Source organism: Gymnoscopelus microlampas (assembly GCF_963454915.1).
Source record: "Gymnoscopelus microlampas genome assembly, chromosome: 5".
Classification (NCBI taxonomy): domain Eukaryota; kingdom Metazoa; phylum Chordata; class Actinopteri; order Myctophiformes; family Myctophidae; genus Gymnoscopelus; species Gymnoscopelus microlampas.
The window spans coordinates 18,057,897-18,083,949 of NC_139942.1; the positions used below are offsets into that span (position 1 = coordinate 18,057,897).

Sequence of the window (26,053 nt, forward strand, 5' to 3'; positions counted from 1 at the left end):
ATATAGGTGTAAAGTTGCGGACTACAGTAGCCTATAATGTTACACCAAAATAATAATGATTTAGCAACTTGTGTATCTAGCTGTTGAAAACAAATAAACTGAAGCCAGCAGTTATCCGACAATCCAATCAAAGAGCGTCTCTTCAGGCTATGGGACGCACCGTTTGTACTGTCCTTTTTGATACGCATCTTTTTGATGTGCAGTTCAGTGCCAAATTGTCCAGATTTTTGTTTATATGGCCCTTCAGCTTCAACATTATCACAAGTTCATAAAGACATTTAACATTAACTGATGCTTTTGATTCATTGATGCAACTGCCATTAATAGCTACGTTTATCATATTAAAAGACTACCCTGTAACTTAAGGTAATGAAACGTTTAGAACTTTGATATATATAATATATCGCGCGAAGTGATACATTGGCATGTGACCACTTTGTCATAGTATAATAGATATTATTTCCATGATAATGGTCTCTCTCTCTCTCTTGCACCTCCATATTACAGCCAGGACCAGTTACAGCATATTGCAGGATGGACTGTGGAATTTCCCAGTGGGGATTTCCCTAACAGGGACTTATTTATGGAAGGTCATCATGATGATGTAAAACATTAAGCAAGAAGCGGACCAATATTTGGGGAACAGAAAGAGAATCGTTGCAAATGTATACAAAAAAAGATGACATGAAGATGATGATGACTCTTGGAATGTGTATAGGGAGTCTATTTGATTTGTCTGTACCTTCCTGTTATTGACCTGTGAGGGGATTGTGATTCCTTCCCTCTCTATTCTCTCTTCCCTATTCTAACTCTTTCTGTAACTGCAATAGTGAGAGCTTTCACCCACTCGATATTTTATGCATCAGTGATGCAATGTGACAGATCAGTGTGACAATAAATTGATTCTGATTCTGTATATTGATAGCCTCGGAAACCCATGCCTTTTATATATTAATGATCCCATCCCATATCATTATGTATGCTCAAAAATCCATCGTTAAACTGTTGAATAGGAGTTTAGAATGAAAATATTGTTAAAATATTCAAATATTATTATTATAAATATGCTTTATCTTACAACATTATAATAAATTGGGTACAATTATAATTGAAAGAGGGTCAATATTATATTATCACTTTGAAAAGCCCTTGCGGACTTGTTACCAAGGACCTCAACGGAAACAAGTCCGCAAGGACTTTTCTGGTCGGACCTTTTAGACAAAAGTATTATATGTAACTGTGTTGTTTTACATTATTTTGCCTAATACAAATCAATCAATAAATCCAAATATATAGGAATCTTTATTTTTGATCAATTTATTGACAATATTTCAAATTCTTTTCCCAAATCCAGTTGACTGGCTTAGAATTAACAGCATATGGCTCCAAATAAAAAAAAAGATATATCACTTTTACAGGATTAGATATTTAACTATTAGTTTTCTTTATTTTTGTCTTTATTATTAACCTTTGTCTAAGTGTTTTGTGTTTGTTGTGTATCGCTACTTGTTGAAATAAAGTTAATAAGAAAAAATATAGCACGTGATCGTCGTGTTTACGCGACTGTGTGTGCGTCCTTGTCAACCATTGAGAAAAGTTGTAACCCGAATCCAGACGGGGGGTGTCACCATCTGTGTGTCCCCCCCACCCCCACCAGAACGGGTGCCTACGTGGTGGATTCAGTGCTACTTTTGGAGTGGTAGAGTTTACACAGAAAGAGCGACAGATGAGATCATGAGACGATAGATAGCACAGCACAGGACTACAAAACAACCCTGATCACTCACTTCAGCTCAACCAGCAATACATGTTCTTTTAAAAGCCAGGGGTCAAAAAGCTCGGACTGGTGGTCAACTTTCTCCAGTGGACATTAAACGTACGCATCACTGAACGCGTGAGTAGCTATTTTCTGTTTCGCTTCTTTATTTACAAACATGATATAGCATTCAGTAGTCAGTCTGACGCTCTTATCCAGAGTGACTTACAAAGTTATGGCAGGATAAATCTTCACGTCAATAGAGTGCAAAAAAAAACAATTAAGTGCTATAATAACCATTGGTGTAAGTAACTAAGTACATGTAACTAAGTAACTAAGTACATGTACTTAAGTACAACTTTGAGGTATTTTTTACTTTACTTGAAAATGATCTCAGAGGCAAATATTGCACTACTGCACGAGTCCACTACAATTATTTGAAAACTTCAGTTACTAGTTACTTTGAACATGCATTAAAGGGGAATACCACTCATTTTCAACATTGAACTATGTCTTTAATACACCTATTAGAGCTGTTGTGTGGAAATAAGAAAAAAGTCCCCCCCCCCCCCCTTCTATGTTGCCTAGAACTGGATTGAGGTCATGTGATCAGTGACATACGCAAGGTGCACTTTTGGCCCTCAGCCAAAAGTACAGAGTATTTCTACACAGCAGTATTGATACTTTTACTTAAGTAAACAATTTGAGTACTTTTTCCACCACTGGTCTATTCACAGTGTTACCAAACTTGGCGATGGCCACCCCGTTTGTCCCCGTCCCCTTCCCTGTGCCACGGTCGGGAGGCTGCCGGTCTTGGTCCAAGAGGACTTCTCGCCGAGGCAGTCATTCCTCCGGCAGTTCCGGGTCCTCCCCTACCGAGGGGGGCATCCCCTGGGTGAGAGGAGGAGGAGGAGGTGCTGGATGCTCGGTGGTCCCGGAGCCTGCCGGTCCCAGCCTGCCCCAGCCCTGCACCAACCCGGGGGAATGCAGGAGAGCTGCACTGGACGGGTCATCGGTTCTGGAGGACGGGAACCCCGGGGACAGCTGCATGGACAGACCCCACACCCCGACCCTGCTAGGATATGAGATCATGGAGGAGAGGGCAAAGTTCACAGTAAGGGTTAAGACGAGTGGTTCTGAAACCTTTTAATTTCAAAGACCCCCATAACTCAGAGAGCGTTCACACGGAACCAAATCGACCCGTACAGGTCCATTTGTACGCTCTCAGAGTCACAGACCTGTAAGGGTCCATTTGGAACCCCCTCCCTCAAGGAACCCTGGGGGTCTCTGGACCCCACCTTTTAGAACCATTGGGTTAAGAGACAGACCTAGAATCTAGATTTTATTATGATATGAACAGGACATTACATTTACATTACATTACAGTCATTTAGCAGACGCTTTTATCCAAAGCGACTTACAATAAGTGCATTCAACATAGGTAGGGAACGAAACTACTAATCACCAGAAGTCTTTAAGTGCATTCTCTGCTAAAACAAGCAACTAAGAGTATACCTAGCGCTAAGGTAAAAGTGCAATATATCAGCTACCTACGTTCTCAAACAGATGAGACAAATAGGAAAATCAAATGAGCAAGAGCTAAAACAAATAAGTGTATCGAATAAACAAGATCCAATAAAACAATAAAACAAGAGCTTGTACAACTAGTTAACAACAAGTAGGCAAGGCAAAGAGGAAGGGTAGTGTTTCCTGAAGAGGACAACCTGATAATGAAGGAAGAGCAACATCTGGCCAGTGGCTTGGAGTAATAAGGGCCGTTCCGGTCAAGCTCCATAACTCTTGACTATAACTATAACTATATTGTTCACCATTGTCGTTGTTATAGTTGCAGTGTTCACTCACTTTGCCATCCACTTGAGTTAGAACGATTTTTAAAACTATATCTTTATGGTTATAGTGCTGGCTGTGAACGGCCCTTTAGTCTAGACTTTTTTTAATCAGTCTCTCAACATTTATGTTACACCACATGATACGTGCATGTTATGTAATAACATAATACTGTGCCAGCAAGCAGGCATTTAGCTCAGTGGCTATTTTCAGACACAGACAACTAGGTAGTCTCTACCAGCGTCACATTCACATCATATGGTTTCCTTTAGTAAAAGACTGTGTGTGTGTGTGTGTGTGTGTGTGTGTGTGTGTGTGTGTGTGTGTGTGTGTGTGTGTGTGTGTGTGTGTGTGTGTGTGTGTGTGTGTGTGTGTGTGTGTGTGTGTGTGTGTGTGTGTGTGTGTGTGTGTGTGTGTGTGTGAGTCAGTAAGCCAGTCAGTCTCAGTCACAAGGTGGTGAGTGTGAAGAGCTTAAGTTTGAAACAGCATCTGTATTCTCTCTATCTGCCTGGAAGGTGATCAGCTGTTGGCTACAAAGCCACAAGAGGTCTGTGTGTAATAGAACGATGTCATCAATACAAATGAATTATTGAGCTACATCTACATTTGAAAAACATTTTTGCTAAACATCATCTCCTATTCACTCAAACAGCTACCAGTTTTTGTTATCATAAAATAATAATAATGTTTCTGTGATCAAAATTACTTTCCTGTTCTACAACAGCTGTGAACCCAGGTCTCCTTAGCAAATCCTGAACTTTTAATTTAAAATTGTAACCACTGAGCTGATGGAGCGTGCCTGCTTGTTCAGGGTAGAAATAGAATTTTTACCTTCAGGTCAAAATTCGTGTTAAACCAGAAACAGGATTGTGTCAAAGGTCATGTCAAACCAGCCACAGGACAAAATACAACCAAACCAGTCTCATACGTTATATTGTATTAACATACTCTACCATACAGATTGGACAAAATAAAATCGTATTCATTAACGTATTCACTATTCACATTACATAACACTGCTTTCAGTAACGTATTTAAAGATTATCAATCCTCTATCCATCATCACTCTCTGACAAAGGTTCTCTCCATAACCAAATTAAACATTCTAAAATATATCCTCAATGTCATTTGTGATTTGTGGCTTTTGAATGGATGCTTATTTCCCATGTGACAGTGTGGGTCCTGATTAAGTATAAAGTAAGGATATGGGTGGGCTTCTGTTTTTGGCCACACAGTAACAAACAGGTTTGCTCCACAGGGGGTTTGTGCCATGACACGTCTGTGTTTGTTTCTGTGTCTGCTCAGGTTTATAAGATCTTGGTGACCGGGACTCAAGGAGACAGCTGGGTGATCTTCAGAAGGTATGCTGACTTCTCCATGCTCAATGACAAGGTGAGAAGCCGCAAACAATGTCGCCCATCACCACACGCCTATTTCCACACATTCTGCATTACTGTATGCAGCATTGACAATCACACACCTTAAGGAGGTAGCCTTGAATTGGCCAGATGAAAGTAGGGTTCAAATCTGTAGAAATAAATGATGTAAATCGGCGTGATATAGGTATATTCAGGAAGACGTGTGTAACTTTGCTTTCATTGTACATGTTCTGTGTCTGCAGCTGAAAGAGGTTTTCCCCAGGTTCCGTCTGGCTCTGCCTCCTAAGCGCTGGTTTAAAGACAACTACGACATGGACTTTTTAGAGGAGAGGCAGATCGGACTTCAGACCTTCCTACAGAATTTGATAGCACATAAAGACATCATCAACAGGTACACAATTCTCTCTCTCTCTGTACTTGTCCTCTCTTTGTGAGAAGCAAATGTACTCACAAAAAGTACAGGGAGATGGGAATATTTCTCTTTCACTTTTCAAGAGGCTGTTTTTAGTTAAGATTTAGGGTTCAGGTTAGAATTTTTGTTACAGTATGTCATGGTTAGTTTATGTTTTGCCATGTAGAGGTGATGATTAACTGAAATGCATTTAACTGTTCTTTTCCTCCTCCAGTGAAGCGGTTAGACATTTCCTGTGTCTGGACGAGCCGCCAGGCCCATTCGACAGTCTGGAGGAGAGCAGGGTGAGAAGTCTGAACCGTTCAGTGCACTCAGTACCCAAAACAATACTTAACTGTTGTAGTTCAATAGTGCACATTACAATCACTTGCATACAGTACATTTCATTTGTGTATTTCTAGGAAATTAAGGGTCCTTGTGTGTCCACCATGATGTTTTGAAGTGTTTACAATGGGAGCTCTGTGTTTTTTGGAAACCCCTGCTGCGTGACAAGGCGCAGAGCGTTTAGTTTGCGCTTGTGCGTTCACACATTTGCCGTTTTTATCTGCTTGCTTAGAGCTGAAATATTTTCATCTTGGGCGTTTGGAATAGCCAATCTACAAGTTTGCAACACGTCACATTGCGATGTGTTGTGTAGATTCCAGATTGTTGGATTTGATTTTAAAATGTTAATTTGACTTTTTGTATTCATTTTTATTTTTATTGTTCTTTTTTTTTTTTTTTTTACTATTATTTGTATTTTTAGTTGTACATTTGTATTGTATTTGCTTTGTTCAGGACCCCAGGAAGACTAGAGGCTCATTCATGTGACTAATGGGGATCCTTTAATAAACATAAAGCTGCTATTTTCACTATTTAAAAAATGTATCGTTCATTAATTGTAATCGAAGCAGTTTGAAATAATTGATATTGATTTGAAGTAAAATCGGCCCCCACCCAAGAGTATGGTATATGAACCATACAGTGTGTTGTTTGGTGAGCTCAGCTCAACCACATGTGTGTCTGTTGGTGGTTCTTTTGTGTCCAGGCTTTCTGTGAAACACTGGAAGAGACCAACCATCGCCTCCAGGGGGAGCTGCTGGGCAAACAGAGAGAAATTGACCGTTTGAAACTGGCTCTGGATGAAAAGGACACGCACATTGGAGTCCTGGAGAAAACAGTCAAGTAAAGATCTGCTTTGTTCATTTGGAAAAGCGCTGTGTGTGCGTGCGTGCGTGCGTCATTGTCTGTTTCTGCCCCTGCATGCTGAGAGTTTGAGGATATTAACATGTTTACATTACACGTGTGCCTAGACCAGTGGTTCTCAAACATTTTCATGTCAAGGACCGCCAAATTGTTCATAGGTTATGAGCTTGTAAATCGGTTATTTTTGAATAGCCAAAATATAAAATAGGGCTTACGTGTTTAAACAGTTCCTCATTTTGCTGCCGACCCCCTGGAAACCCCTCAAGGACCCCTCGGTCCCCAGACCCCACTTTGAGAACCACTTTTTTAAAAACAACTCAATACCTCCTCATCAAAGTTAGTGTTGTGACTTTATACATTGTCAGATACTTGCATGTGTCATTATATTATCATCACTTTACCCAAATCCAGCTCAAGTGGAGTTAGGAGGTTTTTGACCTGTGAATGTGGAGATAGCTGTTATGGCCATCATTGATTAGAACAAAGTCAGACCGAAAAAAACCCTGAGTTGGAGTTAGGTGGTTTTACCGACAGTTTGAGGATCCAATGGAGTTAGGAGGTTTAGTCAGAAGTGTTTTTTACTTATTTTCAGACGTAAAGGGTGTTCAATAGCACTGATTTATTGTTTTAAATAAGATAAAAACATTGAAATACGGAGATAGGATAGGTTGTTTGCGCCCGATAGCGACAATATGTAAATTGATGTGTAATGTACAAGTCTTTCTTCCTGTGCCGAGTTGCTGACATTAATGTATTTGTGCTTCCCTCTCAGTGGCTTGTCTCTATGTCCAGACAGCTCTAGCAGCTGTGGGTTATCAGCTGTGGGCGTTAACACAGAATCTGCTCAAGACGGTCAAAGAGACGCAGAGGCCAGCAGAGATAGACTGCAAGACACAGATGTGAATGCAGAGGTAGACGCAGGCAGGAGATCCTCAGGAACCGAGACTGACCCAGAGTCCAGCCCAGGAGAAAGGTATAAGGCTCCAGTTCGCATGTTGGGCATTTAGAAAGCACCACTGATGCGATTCAGAGGCGTGCCCAGGGGATGGCCTTGGGTGGCACAGGCCACCCCTGAATCTGAGGTGGCACCCCATCACACACTTGCAATGGTTGGTTGCTAATTTATTTTGACATTTCTGTTAGAGGATAAGCCCCTTGAGATGCATCATCTCGTTTTCGAGGGGGTCCTCAAGACTACACTAGAGTATTCAATACTCTGATATACGTGTAACAAAACAGGTTATAATCATGTTTATACATGATGAACATTCATTTGAATGCATTCTAAAGAGGGAAATGGAAAAGGACCATTCGTAAATAGATTATGCCGCATAATCTATGCGCTCTATGACATCAACACCAGAGCACTCTGAAATTGGAGCAGATTCTCACAACATATTTTACGAATGCACCCAAATATTACATTTGTATGGTGCTGCACACTTGTTTTGCCATGTGTATGTGTAATTATCATTTAAATCTAACTTTAATATCTATTATATGACTGAACTGCTGTCAATGAATGATTTGTCTGAAAATTAGAAATGTAACACGGTAAGACACTGTAATGTTATTTAAGTAGTAGATATTATGGGTAGTAGTGCGTGCGTAAGTGCACCTGTGTGCATGTGCTGCACGCCCCAATAGAGCCACCCCCAGTTAAAGAAGTCTGGACACCCCACTGTTTCTATTGTCCCCCTAGCATACGGTAGCAAATGTCATGCATAACTCAAACATACATGAAAGTGAGTGGAGAAGTCGTTGTGTGTTTCTCAAGAGAATTGACTTTTAGGAGGTTCAAGATTTCTGTTGAGGAATTATGGTCTCGTGACCTTTGGGGTGTGTGTGTGTGTGTGTGTGTGTGTGTGTGTGTGTGTGTGTGTGTGTGTGTGTGTGTGTGTGGTTTTAAATCCTCTACAGATATGAGATTCCTGGGTTAATTAAAAGTCATGGAGCGTACTGGAGTACTCACCCATCACACCATGAATCGAAAGAACAAAATGAAAGGCAGTGAGAATGACAGAATTGTAACACATTCTGTCTTATTTTGACCTTGTTTTGTTTGATACTATATGAATGTATTATGTAATTTTGACTATGTCTGTCTGTGTGTGTGTGTGTGTGTGTGTGTGTGTGTGTGTGTGTGTGTGTGTGTGTGTGTGTGTGTGTGTGTGTGTGTGTGTGTGTGTGTGTGTGTGTGTGTGATGAATGGGGTAGTGGGAGAATTGATCTCAGGATACCAGAAGTATCTTACTTTTAAACAGCCATGTGTTATCTATTTATTGTACATCAGACATAATGTACACATGCAAATATCTATGAAGTTTATTCTCATGAAGTGCCTTTGTATTGTTAATCTCATAGCAAGCAAACAACAGTGGTCTACCAAGAAATATCAACAATAAAACCAGTTTGTTGTTAAACTCTGATTCTTGGCTGCTGGGTTGTGGTTACTGTGTTGATTTGTTGCATGGTTGCTGTAAATACGTGAGAATAGACGTTTGCCACAAGATGGCGCTGTGGTAACTGTTTCCAGAGGTTTACAGAACAAAACTCTAATGAATAGGCTCTATTCACAGCAGCCATATTATGAAGACATTCACAGGTGTTACCAATGATACTAACGAAGGCTCTGTTCCATTCTGGTCAAACAGAGTCAGGGTGCTGATATTGTGCATGTTGGCCCACTGGAAACACTCTGTTACACCAGTGGGTCTACAGTTAGGGTCCAGGGACCCTCATGGGCTTCCAAAAAAAAAACTTACAAGTGTGTAACTCTGAGAGTGTACAAATGGAACCAAATGGACCATTTGGTTCCATTTGTACACTCAGAGTTATGGGGGTCGTGGAAACCACTGTGCTACACTAAATGGAACAGAGCCTTCATTAGTATCATTGGTAACACCTGTGAAGGAAGTGATGATATGGCTGCTGTGGAGCCTATTGGAAAGTGGTGTAAATAAAAATAAGCTGTTTATGTTCCCACCAATCACCAAGGGAATTCCTCTACACGGAACACAAAAGCTTCTCATGTAATTATCCATCATTGTGGATCATTTAAATTTTATGTGCACATAAAAAACTAAAATATTTGCTAGTTATTTTATATGAACAAAAGGTGGAGAATAATTTGTTCCAAAGTTTATCCATTGCACCTTCATAAAAAAATACACAAATTGATTACGAACTCCAGAAACTTGTATGCTAGTGGGCAGTAAACAATCTCTCCTGGCAGGTGCTGTAGCGCAAAACAGATGCAAATGAGCCATAGTCGTAACATTTCTCCCGAGAGGGAATCTTATCTCAGATCATTTAACTACTGACATTTATATTGCGTGAAAATCTGTCAGGAAATCTGGCAAAAACAAGGAACAACAGTAGTAGTAGAAGAGGTTCTCTAGTAATACTGTTGTTCCTTGTTTTTGCCAGATTTCCATTAGTTGTGCTGCTAACAAGATATCAAGATAAGTTCATACAACTTTTAGGAACCTTAAGTTAAGGTTCAGAAGTTACTTAGGGCAGTGGTTCCCCAGGGGTTCTTGAGGGGGTTCCATGGGGTCCCTAGCTAAATTTGTTAATAAACAGTAGCATCAAAATCTGGTTAACCACTTCAAACCTATACACATCGACTATTTGAAAATAGCTGATTTACACGTGTCAGAATAGGACGTGTTGTGAGCTTGTAGAACTGCTATTTTGGAAAAACTTTAAACTACACTAATATGACATGCTCAAATTAGCGACACCAGGTTGAAAGTGATTAAAAGTCTGTCTGTCTGTCTGTCTGTGACACAACTTGTGTCTAAATAATAACATTGGACGTGTGTTGGGAGGTTAATGCTAATTTCTCACTGAAAGGCACCTAGAGCAGAATAACAGCTCAGTTGGAATGAGTCTCATTCACCCACCATGGTTGGAATGTGCCTCTGGTTATTGAAAAAGGTCCAAACTATCTATAATTACACTGATTCAGATTCAGATTCAACTTTATTGTCACATTACACTGGTGTAGTGGGTGAAAATATGTTTCATACAAGTTCCCAACATTTGCAGTTTCAAGGAATAGTTAGAATAGAAAAAGATGATAATAGAGTGTAAAAGAAACAAAGAAACCAATTAAAAACAACTATACAATGTCCAATAAACAGTATAGGTGCATGTTTAGGTATACATTAGGTATATATTTGTGTACATATTTCAAGATTCTTTTTTTCTTTCTGTTTTCATAATCTCTCCCTCACCCCCTCCAAAATATAGCTGCTCTGCAAGTGTTTCTAATTTCTAAATGTATAGATCTACAAGCTTACAACAACGTTATGAGCTTGTTGATTGGCTATTTTCGAATATCCCAAGTATAGTAAGTAAGTAGGTCGGAGAGGCTTATTGTCGGTATCAGCCAGAGCGCGGTTGTCTATCCCCGCTTCGCAGTGCGCTAGACCAGTGGTTTTCAACCAGTGGTCCTTGAGGGGGTTCCAGGGGGTCCTCAGCAAAAGGTGTCAATACATTTTCACCCCTTTATCCATATTGTATACGTTGGCTATTCAAAAATAGCAGATACAAGAGCTCACAGTGCGTCACTTCGTGCCACGCTGCGAGCTTGTAGATCTGCTATTTTTGAACATTTTCGAAAAATCGTGAAAGTGTTTGAATAAAGTGTTTGACTCCCATTTTCCGATGGGAGTCCGCGGCCAAATTTATATCAATTTAGGGGTCCTTGGCATTAAAAAGGTTGAAAACCAGTGCGCTAGACCCCTGGGAGATGGATTCCTGAGGTGGAGCGCAACACCTACCATCAGCTCCCAGTACTTACCGCACGACTTGCCACACCCAAGCCGTGCTACTCATTCACTGAGTTGGCGGTGTAACAATAACAGACATATAACATCCGTACGGCACATGGCTACCTAGCAAGCTCAAGGAAATTGAGTTAAAGTATAAAATAACAGAGATTGGTGGAAAGACCAATATAAAACTAAAAGCAATTTTTGAAATTGGCGACACATCGAAGCAGGAGCAGTTAGTGGTAAGTTATGTCCATGGTAATCCTTTTAAAACTCATTAGAGGAAACACAGAAGCCAATTTGAGTCTGGTCTGAAGGTCGCTCCACGACCAGGGCCCAAAGTACGAAAGACTTCTTTTTCCAGCCTCAGATTTTGATGAGGGCACAACGTAGCGCAGCAAAGCATTTGAGCTGAGATTGAGAGTTTTGAACTAGGACAAATTTGGGGCAAATGTAAGACGAGATATTGCATAGAATAGCTTTGTAAATTAAAATGGCACTTGCCAGATGTTAAAGAAGTCCTGAAATACACTTTTTTTAAATAATGAATTAGAAAAAAATATATATCTATTCAACTTTTCCCTTGTTTTAAAACATTTGAAATGTGCTATCCTGTTCCCTTGGAAGGTTGAGCTGACAAGCTTCCAAATCTGGCATTACAAGAAGTCTTCCAAGGGTTCAACGTGACTGATTTACAGTTCTCCCAAGTCAAACATTTAGTGATAGACCTTGGTTAGGGTCTCACAGCATGCACTATGGCTCCTGGGAGTGAGTGTCGAAAACAAAAACAAGTATAGGCTAAGAACGGAAAACAGAACAGCTATTGCAAAAGCACTCTGCGGGAAAAATAAAGAGAAAGTCTAAACTCATGACCCTTTCGCCTACCTCATTTACAGCTTTGAGATAAGCCCTTAGAGTATCTGAGGGCTCACTTGTGTCTCAGCAACACAGTGGGTACAGTTTAGCTTAATGAGCGACACAGTCTGAGAGATTACGAGTCAAGCCAAACAGCAAGAAGTTCTGCATCACTAACCCTTTAGGTAGAATCCTTCTGTTGTACGCGGAATTTGTCCCTTTATTGCTATGTTGGCTAGGTGTTGGTTGTGTTGTTGTGGGTTATTCTATCGCACAATATTTTTGGCATTGCAGTTGCACTCTAGTGATAGTGTTGTGGATTGGCTTTAGGTTGTTTGTTTTTGTGTGTTTTATGGATTTCTGTCAGCGAACCAACCCAGTCAAATCCTCTTTGGGGATGAATAAAGCTGATCTTGTCTTATCTTCATTTAAGAATTATTGTTGCGCCAGTCAAGAATGAATGTGATTGTGAGAATAAATATGTTACACAATTGATCTCAGATGCTTTGCTTGTGAGCCATAGTGTTAAAATCATGGCAGAAGACCATTTTAAATGCTGTAAATTCACATAATGTGGGGAGGGGGGAATTACTTACACATATGTTATAATTTGGCATTTCTCATAAACAATAAATATCTTATACACATTTTGGAAGTTGGCGATTTAACTAGCTAAATATGCAACCACCCCCAACATTCAAAAAACATTGTTTGATTCAGGAGTGAATAAGGGGTGGAAGAAGTCCACCCTTATAACCTCACCGACACTCTCTTTAAACAAAGATATACAAAGATGCTTACATAATAGTTATACATATCATTTCATATTTAACAGTAGACAGACGCCTAGAGCAGCGGTTCTCAAGGTGGGGTCCAGGGACCCTCAGGGTTCCTTTGAGGGTGTTCCAAATGGACCCTTACAAGTCTGTAACTCGAGAGCGTACAAATGGACCCGTAGTAGGCCTATAGTTTATGGGGGTCTTTGAAATTAAAAGGTTTGAGAACTGCAGTTCCAGATGCAAATACATCTTGTTTTGAATGGTAGACATTTACAAGGTACATTTAATATAGGCCAATTGTGACATGCTCAAGGTTAGATGACAGCCATTGGGCTTTAGGATGATGTTCTCTTAATTTCCAGGGACCACACACTGCTTGCCATGCATGCCTTTGTTGTAATGATGTGGTGGATAGCCACAAAGAAACAAATATAAGATTCAGATAATAGCATGTCATCTTTCTGTCTGAAGTGTGTGGCTGATTTATCCTGTGTGAATTAATTAATTCAATTCACAACAGCTCTGAAAACAATGAGTTTAACCACAGTCATCGCTCACCCTTCACACCCCCTAGGCCAAAGTTATATCTTGTCTAGATATAAACTACTACGTAAATATATGAAGTTGCCCCTTATCTGTTGCCTTGCCCTTTTGCCCTACAGTATATCGTCATATGACGAATATAACCAATCGATCTACAAGCTCACAACGTGTCGGATTGCCAAAATAGGGAGTTAGGGACCCCAGGGTGAAAGTTGTTAAAATGCCTCAAACATTTGGCACTGGGGTCAGGCATTGTTGGTTGCTGTGAAGGCAATTCCCAGCATGTTTTATGTTTTATCATTATGCTTCATTAGATTTTTGCAGACTGCATCACAGACCACCTAGCCTCTCAGGTGTGCAAAAAGGTGGTTCGATGTGAATTACAGACAGACAAACAACCCATGAAGACTCTTATCCGCTGCCTTGCATTGATAATGCCCCTTGGCCACGTATCAGGCTCCAGCAGGTTCAGATCACTGGAACGGCACAGTGAGTATTGGTAGGTCGAGCTGTCCTCCAAAGATCGGCCCAAGACCGCTTTCTCTGTTGGACAAGCTTTATGGCAATTCCCAGTCATTTGGACTCTGACTGCAACCAAACCACCACGTTCGAGCGCCTAATGAAGAAGATCCTGGACAGGGTCCCTTGGAACCACTGTGTATTTACCGTGATTAACTCCTCGCTCCCAGCAGCACCTTGCTCCCAGCAGCCTGAGGGAAGTGTTTGAGACCATTCGCCAAGCAGACCTCCGTCTCTACCTGGGCAAATGCAACCCAGGAAGCACTAACTGAATCTGAGGTCCACCAGAAATTGACCTATGACTCCCGTTGTGTGGGAGAGGACTTTGAGGGCCCGGGTGTGGTTGTTTGACACCTTCCAGAAAAATGTGCCAGCATAGAAGAGGATTGGGTGGAGACAGAGAGCCCCTCCACACTGGACTTCCCTTCCATGGGGAAACCAGAGCCTCATGGGCCCTGGGAAGAGGAGGTATCCACCTCGACACCTCTACAGGCCACTTTGTGCTGGGGTGAGATGGGTCATTCGGACAGTGAAACCCCTAGGCCTGATTTATATTTAGTTGCACATGGATGTCGTGCATGGAAAATAGCTGATCTACAAGCTCACAACGCATCACAGCGTGACTCGTTGCTACTTTTGGTGCACAAACAACCGTACGCAACAAACTAAGTATAACTCAGGCTAGGTAGGGGCTGTGTAGCATCGAAGGCTGTTGGTTGGCTACAGAGGTACTTCCCAACATGCCTCGGCATGTCTGTGTCTTTTATGTTTGTGTTCATTGGTTAATGTGCAAGGGAATGTGTTTATTAGGGTTTATACGTTACGTATCGTTTTATGTTAGCGTTTTATGTGTTTACATGGTGATGTAATGTAAGTGATATGTTTTGGGTAATTAAAGCTCCATATTATCATAGTAATCGCTGCTATAGAGTGTTTGTGAGGTCTACCCATCTGTCCAGCTCTTTAGTAAACAGTAAATCGATTTTCAGGTGGGATACCAATTTCATCCAAAAAGGATGATGTTCACAGACAGTTATTACAAGCAATAAAGCAAAATTTCATCAATACCTTTGTCCATTTTTGAAATATAAAACACACATCACAGGCACACATTCAACATGAAAATCAAAATCTAAAAGTCATTAAATTATGACCAATGTCCACAAATCATATATTAAGCCAAAAACGTAAGTGTAAGTAGACATTTATTTATCATTTCAAATACACCCTTTCTATTTGATCTTTTCTTTGAATAACACTGACAATGTTTATATGAGCCAACAGGCTGCATGACACACAAACATCAATTACACACAATATAGATATACAATGTGACCCAACATTTTAAGTTCCAGGGCGCAACTAATGCCATCTTCCACAATTCTCTTAGGGCACTCTAGAAAGTCACAGGCACATAATTGAATGCATGAAAGCCAGCTGCGAGACAAGGACATCTCTTCTGTTGACTGCATTGTTTGTCCTCAGCTCTCTAACACTTCTTCATGCTGCTGCCTTATACATCATTAGTTCCATGACTCCTTCTGTCAACCGCAGCCTCCCCACAGGACTCCCCAAAACACTGTTTTTGTGATGGCTGTAGCACTAAATGTCAGTTCGGTAAATCTTGTCTAAATGAATCTTCATTTGCAGTCATGCGTGTCTGAGGTAATGGCCAGTACATACCTCAACTCATCCAGAGTGGTACGCTCTGGTTCTTCTTGTGGCTGTATCAAAATGGAGTGCGTAACCCCTGACTACAGGCAATGACTCCGCAAGATTTGCTGTCAAACCATAAGTGACTTTAAGGATCTTTCCTCGAACTTCCTCCAGATTGTATTGATTGGCACAAGCCTCTCTTTGCCTGTACAGTGTGGCCTTTGTGCATTTGAGCAGAAGCTCAACAAGAAGCAACACAAGGACGTCAGGGACACCTCACTTGATGACAGTTGTGTCTCTTGGCAAGGTGGTTGGCATGTAGCTCAATCCTGATGTCCGCCCCTTGTTGAGCACTCAACAAATCAGCTAGGCTTTTCACACAATCTTTTTCGATGGTTTTGGCTTCTGATTGATGTGTTTCCTTACATGTTGCTGGATGTCACGCACTCATTACCTACCTCTCCTCGCTCTTCTCACGGAATACTACAAAATGATAGAGCGCACACGAAAAAAATAATCTCACCCACTGCTTTACACCTGTAAGATTGTGATGTGAGAAATAAAAGTGATTCTGCTTCTGATTCATTTTGTATGGACACACGACACAAGGAGAACGAGAAAGGGGTTGAACCACAGTGGATGAGTTGAGGTATGTTCTGGCAACCACCTCTCAACCGCCCCCAACTGGAGGTCAGTTTAGGCAGCATGTAAGATCCATGTACTGAACTGCAGTGGCTGGAGCCACAGCATCACAAAAACCTTACATGCATTAACTGTATAATGTAAATTGATAGTGAATATATCCACCCAGAGAGTATACTCATTGATGGACTGTATATATATTCATTGGCAAGAGATGTACCAATAGATGTATTTTTATTCAAGCTGTGCATTTATATGTATGGTTACCTGTTTGAACTTAGAATGCGAATAGACAAATAACATACAGTACCTTTATGATAACATACTGTAACAGTCCTTTGGTACATAATATAAATATAATTTATTTTGTGATTGGTTTACTTTACTAATGACAGACATGCTTACAGTATGAATTTATTTTCAATTTTCAATTCTGCCTATAATTAATGTGTGGAGACATTTGTGCATACATTTCAAAGTATGTACCAATATGCTACAATATGCACGGACAACTACCGGGGCATCAGCCTGAGCTCACAAGTCGCCAAGACAGCTAACCGGATGATCCCCAACCATCTTAGACCCTTCTTAGACCCTCTCCTGAGAAACTCACAGAATGGCTTCCGTCATGAGCGAACAACAGTAGGGCAGATAGTGGCGCTGAGGAGGATACTATTACTGGAAGGTGTCAGGAAGCGTAACCTGTCAGCGGTGTGTGATACAAATATCTAAAAATATCTCTGTATTTGGCTCGATGAAAAATGTACATGTAAATATGACATTGCCGATCTCACCACCAAAGAAAGTGAGAAAATGTGATTTATTTACAGAAACAAAGTCAGCTTCCCGATGATCTGTAGGAAAATGATTGTTGAAGCTGTCTTTACAGTATGTCAGTTTTGGACTATGGCGTCGGTGATGTAATTTATAGAAATGCTGCCCCTACAACTCTTTTAGCCCTAGACACAGTTTATCACTCAGCAGCACTTAAGATTTATTACTGGTGAAAGGTACTGGCTACACCACTCACCATTGTATCCTCTACGACAAAGTAGGTTGGTCTTCCCTCTCTGAGAGGAGAACTAGGCACTGGTTACGGTATCAGTTTATTTTTAAGGCCATTGATGGGAAGTTACCACCATACATCACATTGCTGTTGGGGTGGAAATAAAGCACTTACCAGACCCACTCAAGCGATTGGCTTACACTTGAGGTTCCACCTGTTCATTCTGAACTGGTAAAAACTGCTTTCTGCTATGATGCTCTTATTTCATGGAACAATTTGATAACCTGCTCCTACCTAACTATGTAAATGTAAACGTTTTCTGTTATGTTATTTTGTTGTTTCTGTGCTTTATATCTGTGTCTCTATTGTTATGTGTGTAATCTTGACAGCATTGCAAATAAGGGTAAACCTCAATGCTCTTTTAGAGAATAAATAAACATTTCAATCAAAACTGATTTTGATGCTAACTCATTTTGTTGGGGACCCCCTGGAACCCCTTCAAGGACCCCACTTTGCAGAACTGCTAAAGACAGATACAAATATATGCATTTTTGTCAATCAGTCAAAGATGGACAAAGCCACAAAGGTACTGATGAAATCTTGTCTGACATTCTGATCATTAAGGCAGATGCTGTCATCCCTTTTGGAGAAGCCACGTTTTTAAATAGTTTTCGGTTAGGAGGATCCAAACATAAACCTATATAAACACATTTCACAGTAAAATATTCTCATACAACCATCCATTTAAAATACTATAGACATATTAGGCTAAAGTTATGACAAGAAGCATGGTTCTGCTTTGGGGCCAGGGGTATCTCAACTTCTAGGGGCCATTGATCGTCTACCCTCTACTGGAAGGCAGCCATGCAGCGCACACACGCACACATACGCGCACGCGCGCACACGCACACACACACACACACACACACACACACACACACACACACACACACACACACACAGAGATCCACCGCCCCTATTTTCCCTCCCAACATCAGGACAGAAGCAGCAGCCTGTTGGATTTAAAGGGACCCGAGAGACTGACTGAAAATAAAGGAGTTTTTTCTGCTGAAAGGAGCATATATAACACATGGACATATAATTTTCCTGCTCTTTAGTAGCAGCCTATGGTTTTGAGTTGATTTGTTCAACATTAATTCCAACATATCAACAGATTTCTTCAGAATGTGGAAGGTATATATGCTGTGCATTTTCCTGCTCTCAGTGGCTCTGCCGTTCTTGTTGGCAGAGAGAGATGTGAGCAGCAAGAAGAACGAACATGATTCAGGTGAGGTTCCACCACCACCGGCTTCATATGAACGGTTCATTTTGACTAATTTAAGTGAATTAGGCACAGCTGCGTTGGAAACAGTCAATTAATAGGCTAGCCTAGGCTACATTTATTTCGTGCGTCAATTAAAAATATGTCAATCTCGCTCTGGTAATCGGAACACTCGCCCCAAAACACGCTCACCCCCAATTTCTTTTCGCGGACCGCCCAGCGGTTCTTGTATTTGTGTATTCGTTTTACTGAATATAAGGTTAGAAATAAGTTCAGGGTTTAATAGGGATAGTTTTGAGGTTAAGTTTAGGAATAAGGTTAGGTTTAGGCACAGTTTACTGAGGATACGTTTATGAATAAGGTTAGGTTTGTTATAGTTTAGGCGTCCCGAGGTCGCCGGATTTGCCCCGGGGCGACTGTGTTTTGGGGCGAACGCTTTGGTACTCCAAGCTCTCCCGTCGTGTACAACGCACTAAAATAGATGAGCGTGAGTGGAGACTCAAATTATGATAACTCAAGCATTAATCCTCCTGTCTCATTCCAAGCAATCAACAGGTTGAGTGAGTTTGTCATAATTATTGGTTGCCTTGGTGCCTTGGGTTCAGTTAATATATTTTTCTCTAAATACCTGAAAAGGCAAATATCACTATACATGAAAGAGAAATTGTGTCATTCTGATGTACGGGAGTCCAGCATCACTATGACTAGTGACAGTATGAAAATATATTTTACCATAAATTGTGTTTTAGCCTAGAGCTGACATGTAGGTATTCGTCTATAAATGAAAAATACTAATTCTGGCTATAGTACCATAGTTGCTTTTCCAAATTTGTTATGCTGTCCATTGGTGCTGTGACTTCACACATCACAGACAAATATTGGGTTTCAGACAATGATACAATTAGCATGTGCTGATGTCATCTTTTTGTCCCTGTTGTTTTATAAACATTAACCTATTGGCATTATTATTGAAATAACAAAGGAAAACACATTTATCAAAATGAAAAGGGGGGGGGGGGGGGGGTACTACTATATTGCTAAAATAGCCTATCTATAGTATCTACAATATTTTGCTTTCCAGTAGACTGAGTGTAGAACTGGATTATGGTTTGTAAGATAATAAATAAATAAATAAGAATAATTCAATACCGCCTTGTCATTACATTTCAGTAATTAAGTGACATATGTTCCTGGTTTCTGTCCTTGTTCTTTAACCATCACCTGAACCACTGCCACCAAGTTAAATTCCTGTTGTACATGATTCTAATGGCCTGAACCCTATAGCATCCCTCTGGGGCTAACATTCATAAACATAAAAATGACAGAAGCCATCACTACCATATATTGGGCGCTATATGGTTAACATAATGTGTCATCTATAACGGATATGATAGGCTGCTTTTCTCTCTTATCCCAATGAAAAGATTATTTTGACAAATTTAGCAGTGATGAAATTGCTTATTAGAAGGACTAGACTAGAGGCACAGCCACTACTCGGGAACAATATCAGTTGAGAACGATGAAAGTTGGGAAAGCAGGCCCCACCTGTTTATGTGGTAAACTGAAATGACACAGTCAATACCCTCATGGCACTAGCTATACCAGTGGTCCTCAAAGTGGGGTCCAGGGACTCTCTGGGTTCCTTTTTGGGGGTTCTAAATTGAACCTTACGAGTCTGTAACTCTAACAGTACACAAATGAAACCAAATGGTTCCATTTGTATACTGTCAGAGGTAAGGGGAGTCCTTGACATTTTTAAGTTTGAGAACCACTGAGCTATACTATAGCTAAACTTTTGTATAAAATATGTCCTTAAAGTACAACTTTAGTTTTTTACAACCACGGTTTATGTTTTAGATTGTAATTAAAGTAAATAAAATATGAATGTTAAATTTTTTTAAATGTACTGCTTTCTATACTTTTAGCAATTTTCGCGACCTTTTTTACAGTGGGCGGGGGCATTCTGTCCGGTGGCTAAATATGTCTTTTTTTACACAATAACCTGGTGTTTTCTTTATTATTATTTACAGTAGCTCTTCTAGCCCCCAATAACTCACATCTGGCCATCAAAGACCACAGGACCTTTTTTATTGTGTAAAAAAGGCATATTTAGCCACCGGACAGAATGCCCCCGCCCACTGTAAAAAATATCACGAAAATTGCCAAAACTGTAGAAAGCAGTAAATGAGAAAAAAATAACACTCATCTTTTATTTACTTTAATTACAAGCTAAAATATAAACCTTGGTTGTAAAAAACTAAAGTTGTCCTTTAAAATGTATAGTGATTGTGAGCGATGGCACCATATGTGGGGAGGGTTGGATGCAACCCCCTGGCCTCCCCTGCTGGGAGTTGCTCAAAAGTGAGATATTCTGTATGTTCTGTACACTATGTGCACATGAGTGAGGGGCCCACCACATGTGCACAGGCCAAAGAATTTCATGCCACCACTATACAGTACATCCATGATGGGCAGAAATAATTGGTGTGAGCCAGACTGCAGTCTCGCATAGCCAGACAATCAGAGAACCAAATAATTTTCTTTTCTCATAATTTTCCATTGAATTGTCCCTCTTTTCTTTTTACATACAAACTACAAGTGCAATACAATCCTCAAACAAACAAAAACACAATAGGACAGCAGCAGAAGAAAGCAAACAGAACCAAGGACAAAGGATTGGTTTTCAAAGCAGTGGGCATAGGTTTGTTACCATATATGTTTTCTACACTGTCCATGCCCAATTCATCCCATTTAGATTTCCCCAGACGTGTCAGTAAGCGGAGATCTCTGATTGACTGGCTACGCAAGAGTATGTGTGTGTGTGTGTGTGTGTGTGTGTGTGTGTGTGTGTGTGTGTGTGTGTGCACACACGTGCGTGTGTGTGTGTGTCTGCAGCAAATCTCACAAACTACTAAAGTCGATCAACGTTGTATTTTTTATGCACACTTGCAGCAGGCCAAGGACCTAAATTCTTGAATATTTTTCAAATTGGTCACTGACAACTGACCAATAATCATAGAACAATCATCCCTCCAGGCTATGGTATAAGCGTCCCACAGACCAGGCTATAGACCAGAACTAGCCAATCACAGACATGGTGCTGCGGCAGGAACACAAACGTACCCATGCAGCCCCCAAGTATGACGGTTAGCGAAATAACTGATCTACAAGTTCACAACTGGTGACAACGAGACGCATCGTGAGCTTGTAGATCTGCAATGTTAGCAATTTTATTATTTCGTTTTTTGTTTTTATTCATATTCTGCCCAGAATAGACATGCCAGGTTGAAATGGTTCAGGCCAAATTATAGGGGAAACCTGACTACCATTGATTCATTGGTGATATGAAATGATGATTTAGTACAAGGAAGAACGTGGAGAGATTAATTGTTTCTGGTATTTACTGAGACATTAGTACACACCTGGCTATATTAAGGCTGGTGGGATCGTTGTGATTGTGTGTGCTTTGGTATTCAATCACACACACATGGGACAATATCAGATACTAGGGCCAAGCACAGTTTATGACTATAACAGGCGATTCCCAACCTGTGGGCCGGATTCTTTATTGTACGTTTTTCTTTAAAACCTTGAAAAATGTGTTTCCATTGTGTTAGTTCCATTGATCCAAGCCGGAACACAATCTATAGATAGATCATTCAAATAAACATGCTCTGAAAATGCACACAGCCCACCCATCTGACTACTTAACACGGCAGCCGAATGGGCCGTGATCCAGAAAAGGTCGAGAACCACTGTCCTATAACATTGTAACGTCATGTTTGTCCTAGTGATGACAACATGCCAAACTATTCGATGGGTTCAGTGTCCAAAGACTCGTCTCCGTACAGCCTGTCTACTCTGGATGCACGGTGATAATGTAATCATAATTCTTTATTATATCACTTCCCCTCATTGGCATTGAGAGTAAGGTGGATTTAGATTTATTTATTAGATCCCCATTCGCTTACTGCACTGTTACAGCAGCTACTCTTCCTTGGGTCTCAACCAGCATCATCAACACAATTTACATCAATACACAACATTCATACAACAGACTCATCACAACATACAGTACAACACAAAGACTCGAACTCAAAACTTGTCTAATACATACAATAGCACTATATTACAATTTAATCTTCAACATAATTGATAAATCTCTTAACTCAACCAATATTTGTCAAAACAAATATTATAGTGGGATGTATAGCTCATATCACACCCCAGTAAGGTTAGCTGATGCTAACCTTACTGGGGTCCACACATAACATAGAAATATAACAACAAATACTAACTTACAACAAATAAGACAATTACAGACAATCAGTCTGTAATTGTTTGTTTAAAACATATGTTACCCCATTCTTGAACATATCAAATCCATCATAGTACACTACTGATCTACTACCTTCCACCATAGCGAGAAACCATAATGCATTTAGCACTATTCCTATCATACAAAATGAAATGAAAGTAAAATAAAATAAGAAAACTAATCATAGTAACTATAGGTGTGTGTGTGTGTGTGTGTGTGTGTGTGTGTGTGTGTGTGTGTGTGTGTGTGTGTGTGTGTGTGTGTGTGTGTGTGTGTGTGTGTGTGTGTCCAGTGTGCATCGCCAGAAATAGTTGTTAATGTAGCATCAAAATCAGTTCAATCACTTTACCCATATATACATTGGCTATTTTAAAATGACTGATGTTGTGACCATTTTGAATATTTCTGAAACTTTTGAACAACACAAATCTTGTATGGGGTCCCCCTGGACAAAACACTTTCAGATGGGGGTCTGCTGCCAAATAAATATCAATTTGGGGATCCTTGACATGAAAAGGTTTGAGAACCGCTGGTGTAGGAGGTGGTAGAAATGTAACTGCATACATAAGGATAAGGATAATGGCTTAGGACATGGCTGTTATTATTAGGGAATGCCTCTTGGCATGCAGAGATCTGCCTGTCTGATAATAGTGGCTAAATGGGAATAGTGGATGTGTGGTTTTGACACCTATCATTTTCCTAGCAGTCTGCACCAGACGAGCATTCCAGCCGAGTATATACCAATGAACCGCAAAGAGCAGACTTGAGTGGTGGATTACTGCCGGTTCGATCCCCGGCTCCCGCTGAGTTTGTGTCGATGTGAAGACACTGAACCCTTAACTGCTCCCGATGAACAGGCGTCGGTGTGTGAATGTGTGTGTGTGTGTGTGTGTGTGTGTGTGTGAGAATGGGTGAATGTAATGCACGTTGTAAAGCGCTTTGGATGAATAAATGCACCATTAAAAACTTTTTTTCCAAGGTTTTAAAGAAATATCCCATTTAATGTTTTAATCATGTATTTTTTAATATTAATGTTATATCATAAAAATATTTGAGTTTTACCAATTATTTGGGGGCAATACCCTCGTGGCCCACCAGTTGGGAATCACTGAAATAATTCATTGTTGTCCTGTAACAGTTGAGCTTAATTTATACTCCATTGTAGGGCGTTGCTGTGCGCCGAAGTATAAAACAGCATTTACACCCATTTTAAGCCAAATGCGGTAAACTGATTCCTTCACTTTGAGGCCTGTGGATAATTAAGTTCAATTTCCTCTCAATCGTGAAATGAATACATCTATTTGATCTAATCTAATATGATAGTATGGCCATATAATTGCATGGAATCTTCGCTAAATAACCGACACTAGCCCACCCACTGTGACCGAGAAACTGGAAGGCCACATTAAATGATCAAATCAGCCGCTCAGCCATTGAAACTGGTATCTGAATCGGAATTATAAATCAGAATTACGAACATCTAAAAGGGGCCAGGTCAGGCACTGGATTGTTTTTCACGGACATAAAAACCAGGCATCTCATCAAAAATCTGTGTTTCCAACTGTAGCCTGGGGCCAAGGAAACCACCGCCGGTTGTTTGCCAGGAGAAGACTCTCTCCACTCCAGGGAGATCATCTTCCTGTAAGTTGTTTGGTACACATCATAGATCAACCTCATGTTTGGGAACTCCTTTCAGTTGACATGTTTTGTTGTCAGTCAATGAGCTTTGTTCTCCCCATTAATACTGAAGAACTATTGGCTTTCCCTACAGTATCACATTCATTGTGTCTTAATCTCTCTCTATATATCTTGCTCCATCTTGACCTGTTTGTATCTCACTTTCTCTCTATTTATGACCACAGTGCTGTACAGGAATTGAGAATAATTAAACAGTGAAAGACCAAAGACAAATCAAACAAAATATGTGAAATCCAAAAAATAATAATGCTATCAATACAAAATAAGTGGCCACAGATACACACTTAGTGTTGAACTTTATTTTATTCCTCCCTTCATGTTCCTCTGTGCGGACTTTACTTTCCCTGTTGCCCTGCCATGTGGATTTTGTTTTAACTGTTACGTTTCTGCCCTGTGTTTTCCTTTTTTTTTGCACCTTATGTCTAATCATGCACATACCTGCCGCTATGTGGACCTACAGTACCAATGTGTTACCACTTTCACACCTTCAGTTTTACCTCATGTACGTACATACCGTATCTGCTGCGCTTATGCAATGCATAATGTGCATGGCTGCGTGTGTGTGTGTGTGTGTGTGTGTGTGTGTGTGTGTGTGTGTGTGTGTGTGTGTGTGTGTGTGTGTGTGTGTGTGTGTGTGTGTGTGTGTGTGTGTGTGTGTGTGTGTGTGTTTATGGGAGTGTGTAGATATCTTCATCTGTTGTTCTTTTTGACATGCTTATTTGGTGTTTTGATTGTTTTACTCTCTGCTCTACCTCTCTCTGCAACCTTCTTTTTCTATACTTTGTATAGGGGACCCCCAGGGGTACTTGAGGGGTTCCAGGGGGTCCCCAGCTAAATTATGGATAGGAACCAAATGGACCCTTATGGGTCTGTAACTCTGATAGTGTACAAATGGAACCAAATGGAACCAAATGGACCCGTTAGGGTCCATTTGGTTCCATTTGTACACTCTCAGAGTTAAATTCACATTGATTTTACAATATGAATTGGGGTCCCAGAGATAGAAATGCCATGAAATGCCATTAAATGGGGGTCCATAGCCTAATGCATGTCAAACTGGGGGTCCTTGAAATTAAAATGGTTCAGAATCACTGCTAGAGAAGTTTCCCCTTCTGGAAAACAACGATGGAGCTCAGCTTACGCCAACAAATGCATTTTAAACCCACTTCTTTACATCTGTAAAAAACAGTGATGTGACAATAACAGTCTGATGGTGTGTGTGTGTGTAATTGCAGAAGAGGGTGAAGGCCCCGGCGCGGCGCTGCAGTCGGCTGATGGAGAACTGCTCCTCCCACGAGCCCTGCTGTGACCCGTGTGCCTCATGCCGCTGTCGCCTCTTCAACACCATCTGCCACTGCTGGAGGATGGGATCGCAGTGCTCCAAGAAGACCTAA

The 26,053-nt window shown here is 40.6% G+C and overlaps 2 protein-coding genes across 3 annotated transcripts; both read left to right on the forward strand.

Annotated features, from left to right (window-relative positions):
- Positions 1 to 1,667: 1,667 nt before the first annotated feature.
- Positions 1,668 to 9,009, forward strand: LOC311045276 (sorting nexin-16-like). Of its 2 annotated transcripts, none has more exons than XM_084057086.1 (8): positions 1,668 to 1,894; positions 2,494 to 2,870; positions 4,910 to 4,996; positions 5,226 to 5,374; positions 5,610 to 5,679; positions 6,423 to 6,559; positions 7,353 to 7,553; positions 8,501 to 9,009. In XM_084057086.1, the coding sequence occupies exons 2-8, from the start codon at positions 2,511 to 2,513 to the stop codon at positions 8,592 to 8,594; spliced, it is 1,098 nt and encodes a 365-aa protein (XP_083913212.1). In that variant the 5' UTR covers positions 1,668 to 1,894; positions 2,494 to 2,510; the 3' UTR covers positions 8,595 to 9,009. The 2 variants fall into 2 exon arrangements, with proteins under 2 accessions (XP_083913212.1, XP_083913213.1); XM_084057087.1 differs by having other exon boundaries at positions 1,668 to 1,876.
- Positions 9,010 to 18,539: 9,530 nt separating this feature from the next.
- On the forward strand, positions 18,540 to 26,053 carry asip2b (agouti signaling protein, nonagouti homolog (mouse) 2b; the record flags this gene model as incomplete). Its single annotated transcript, XM_084057043.1, has 3 exons — positions 18,540 to 18,649; positions 24,529 to 24,602; positions 25,895 to 26,053. The coding sequence occupies exons 1-3, from the start codon at positions 18,547 to 18,549 to the stop codon at positions 26,051 to 26,053; spliced, it is 336 nt and encodes a 111-aa protein (XP_083913169.1). The 5' UTR covers positions 18,540 to 18,546.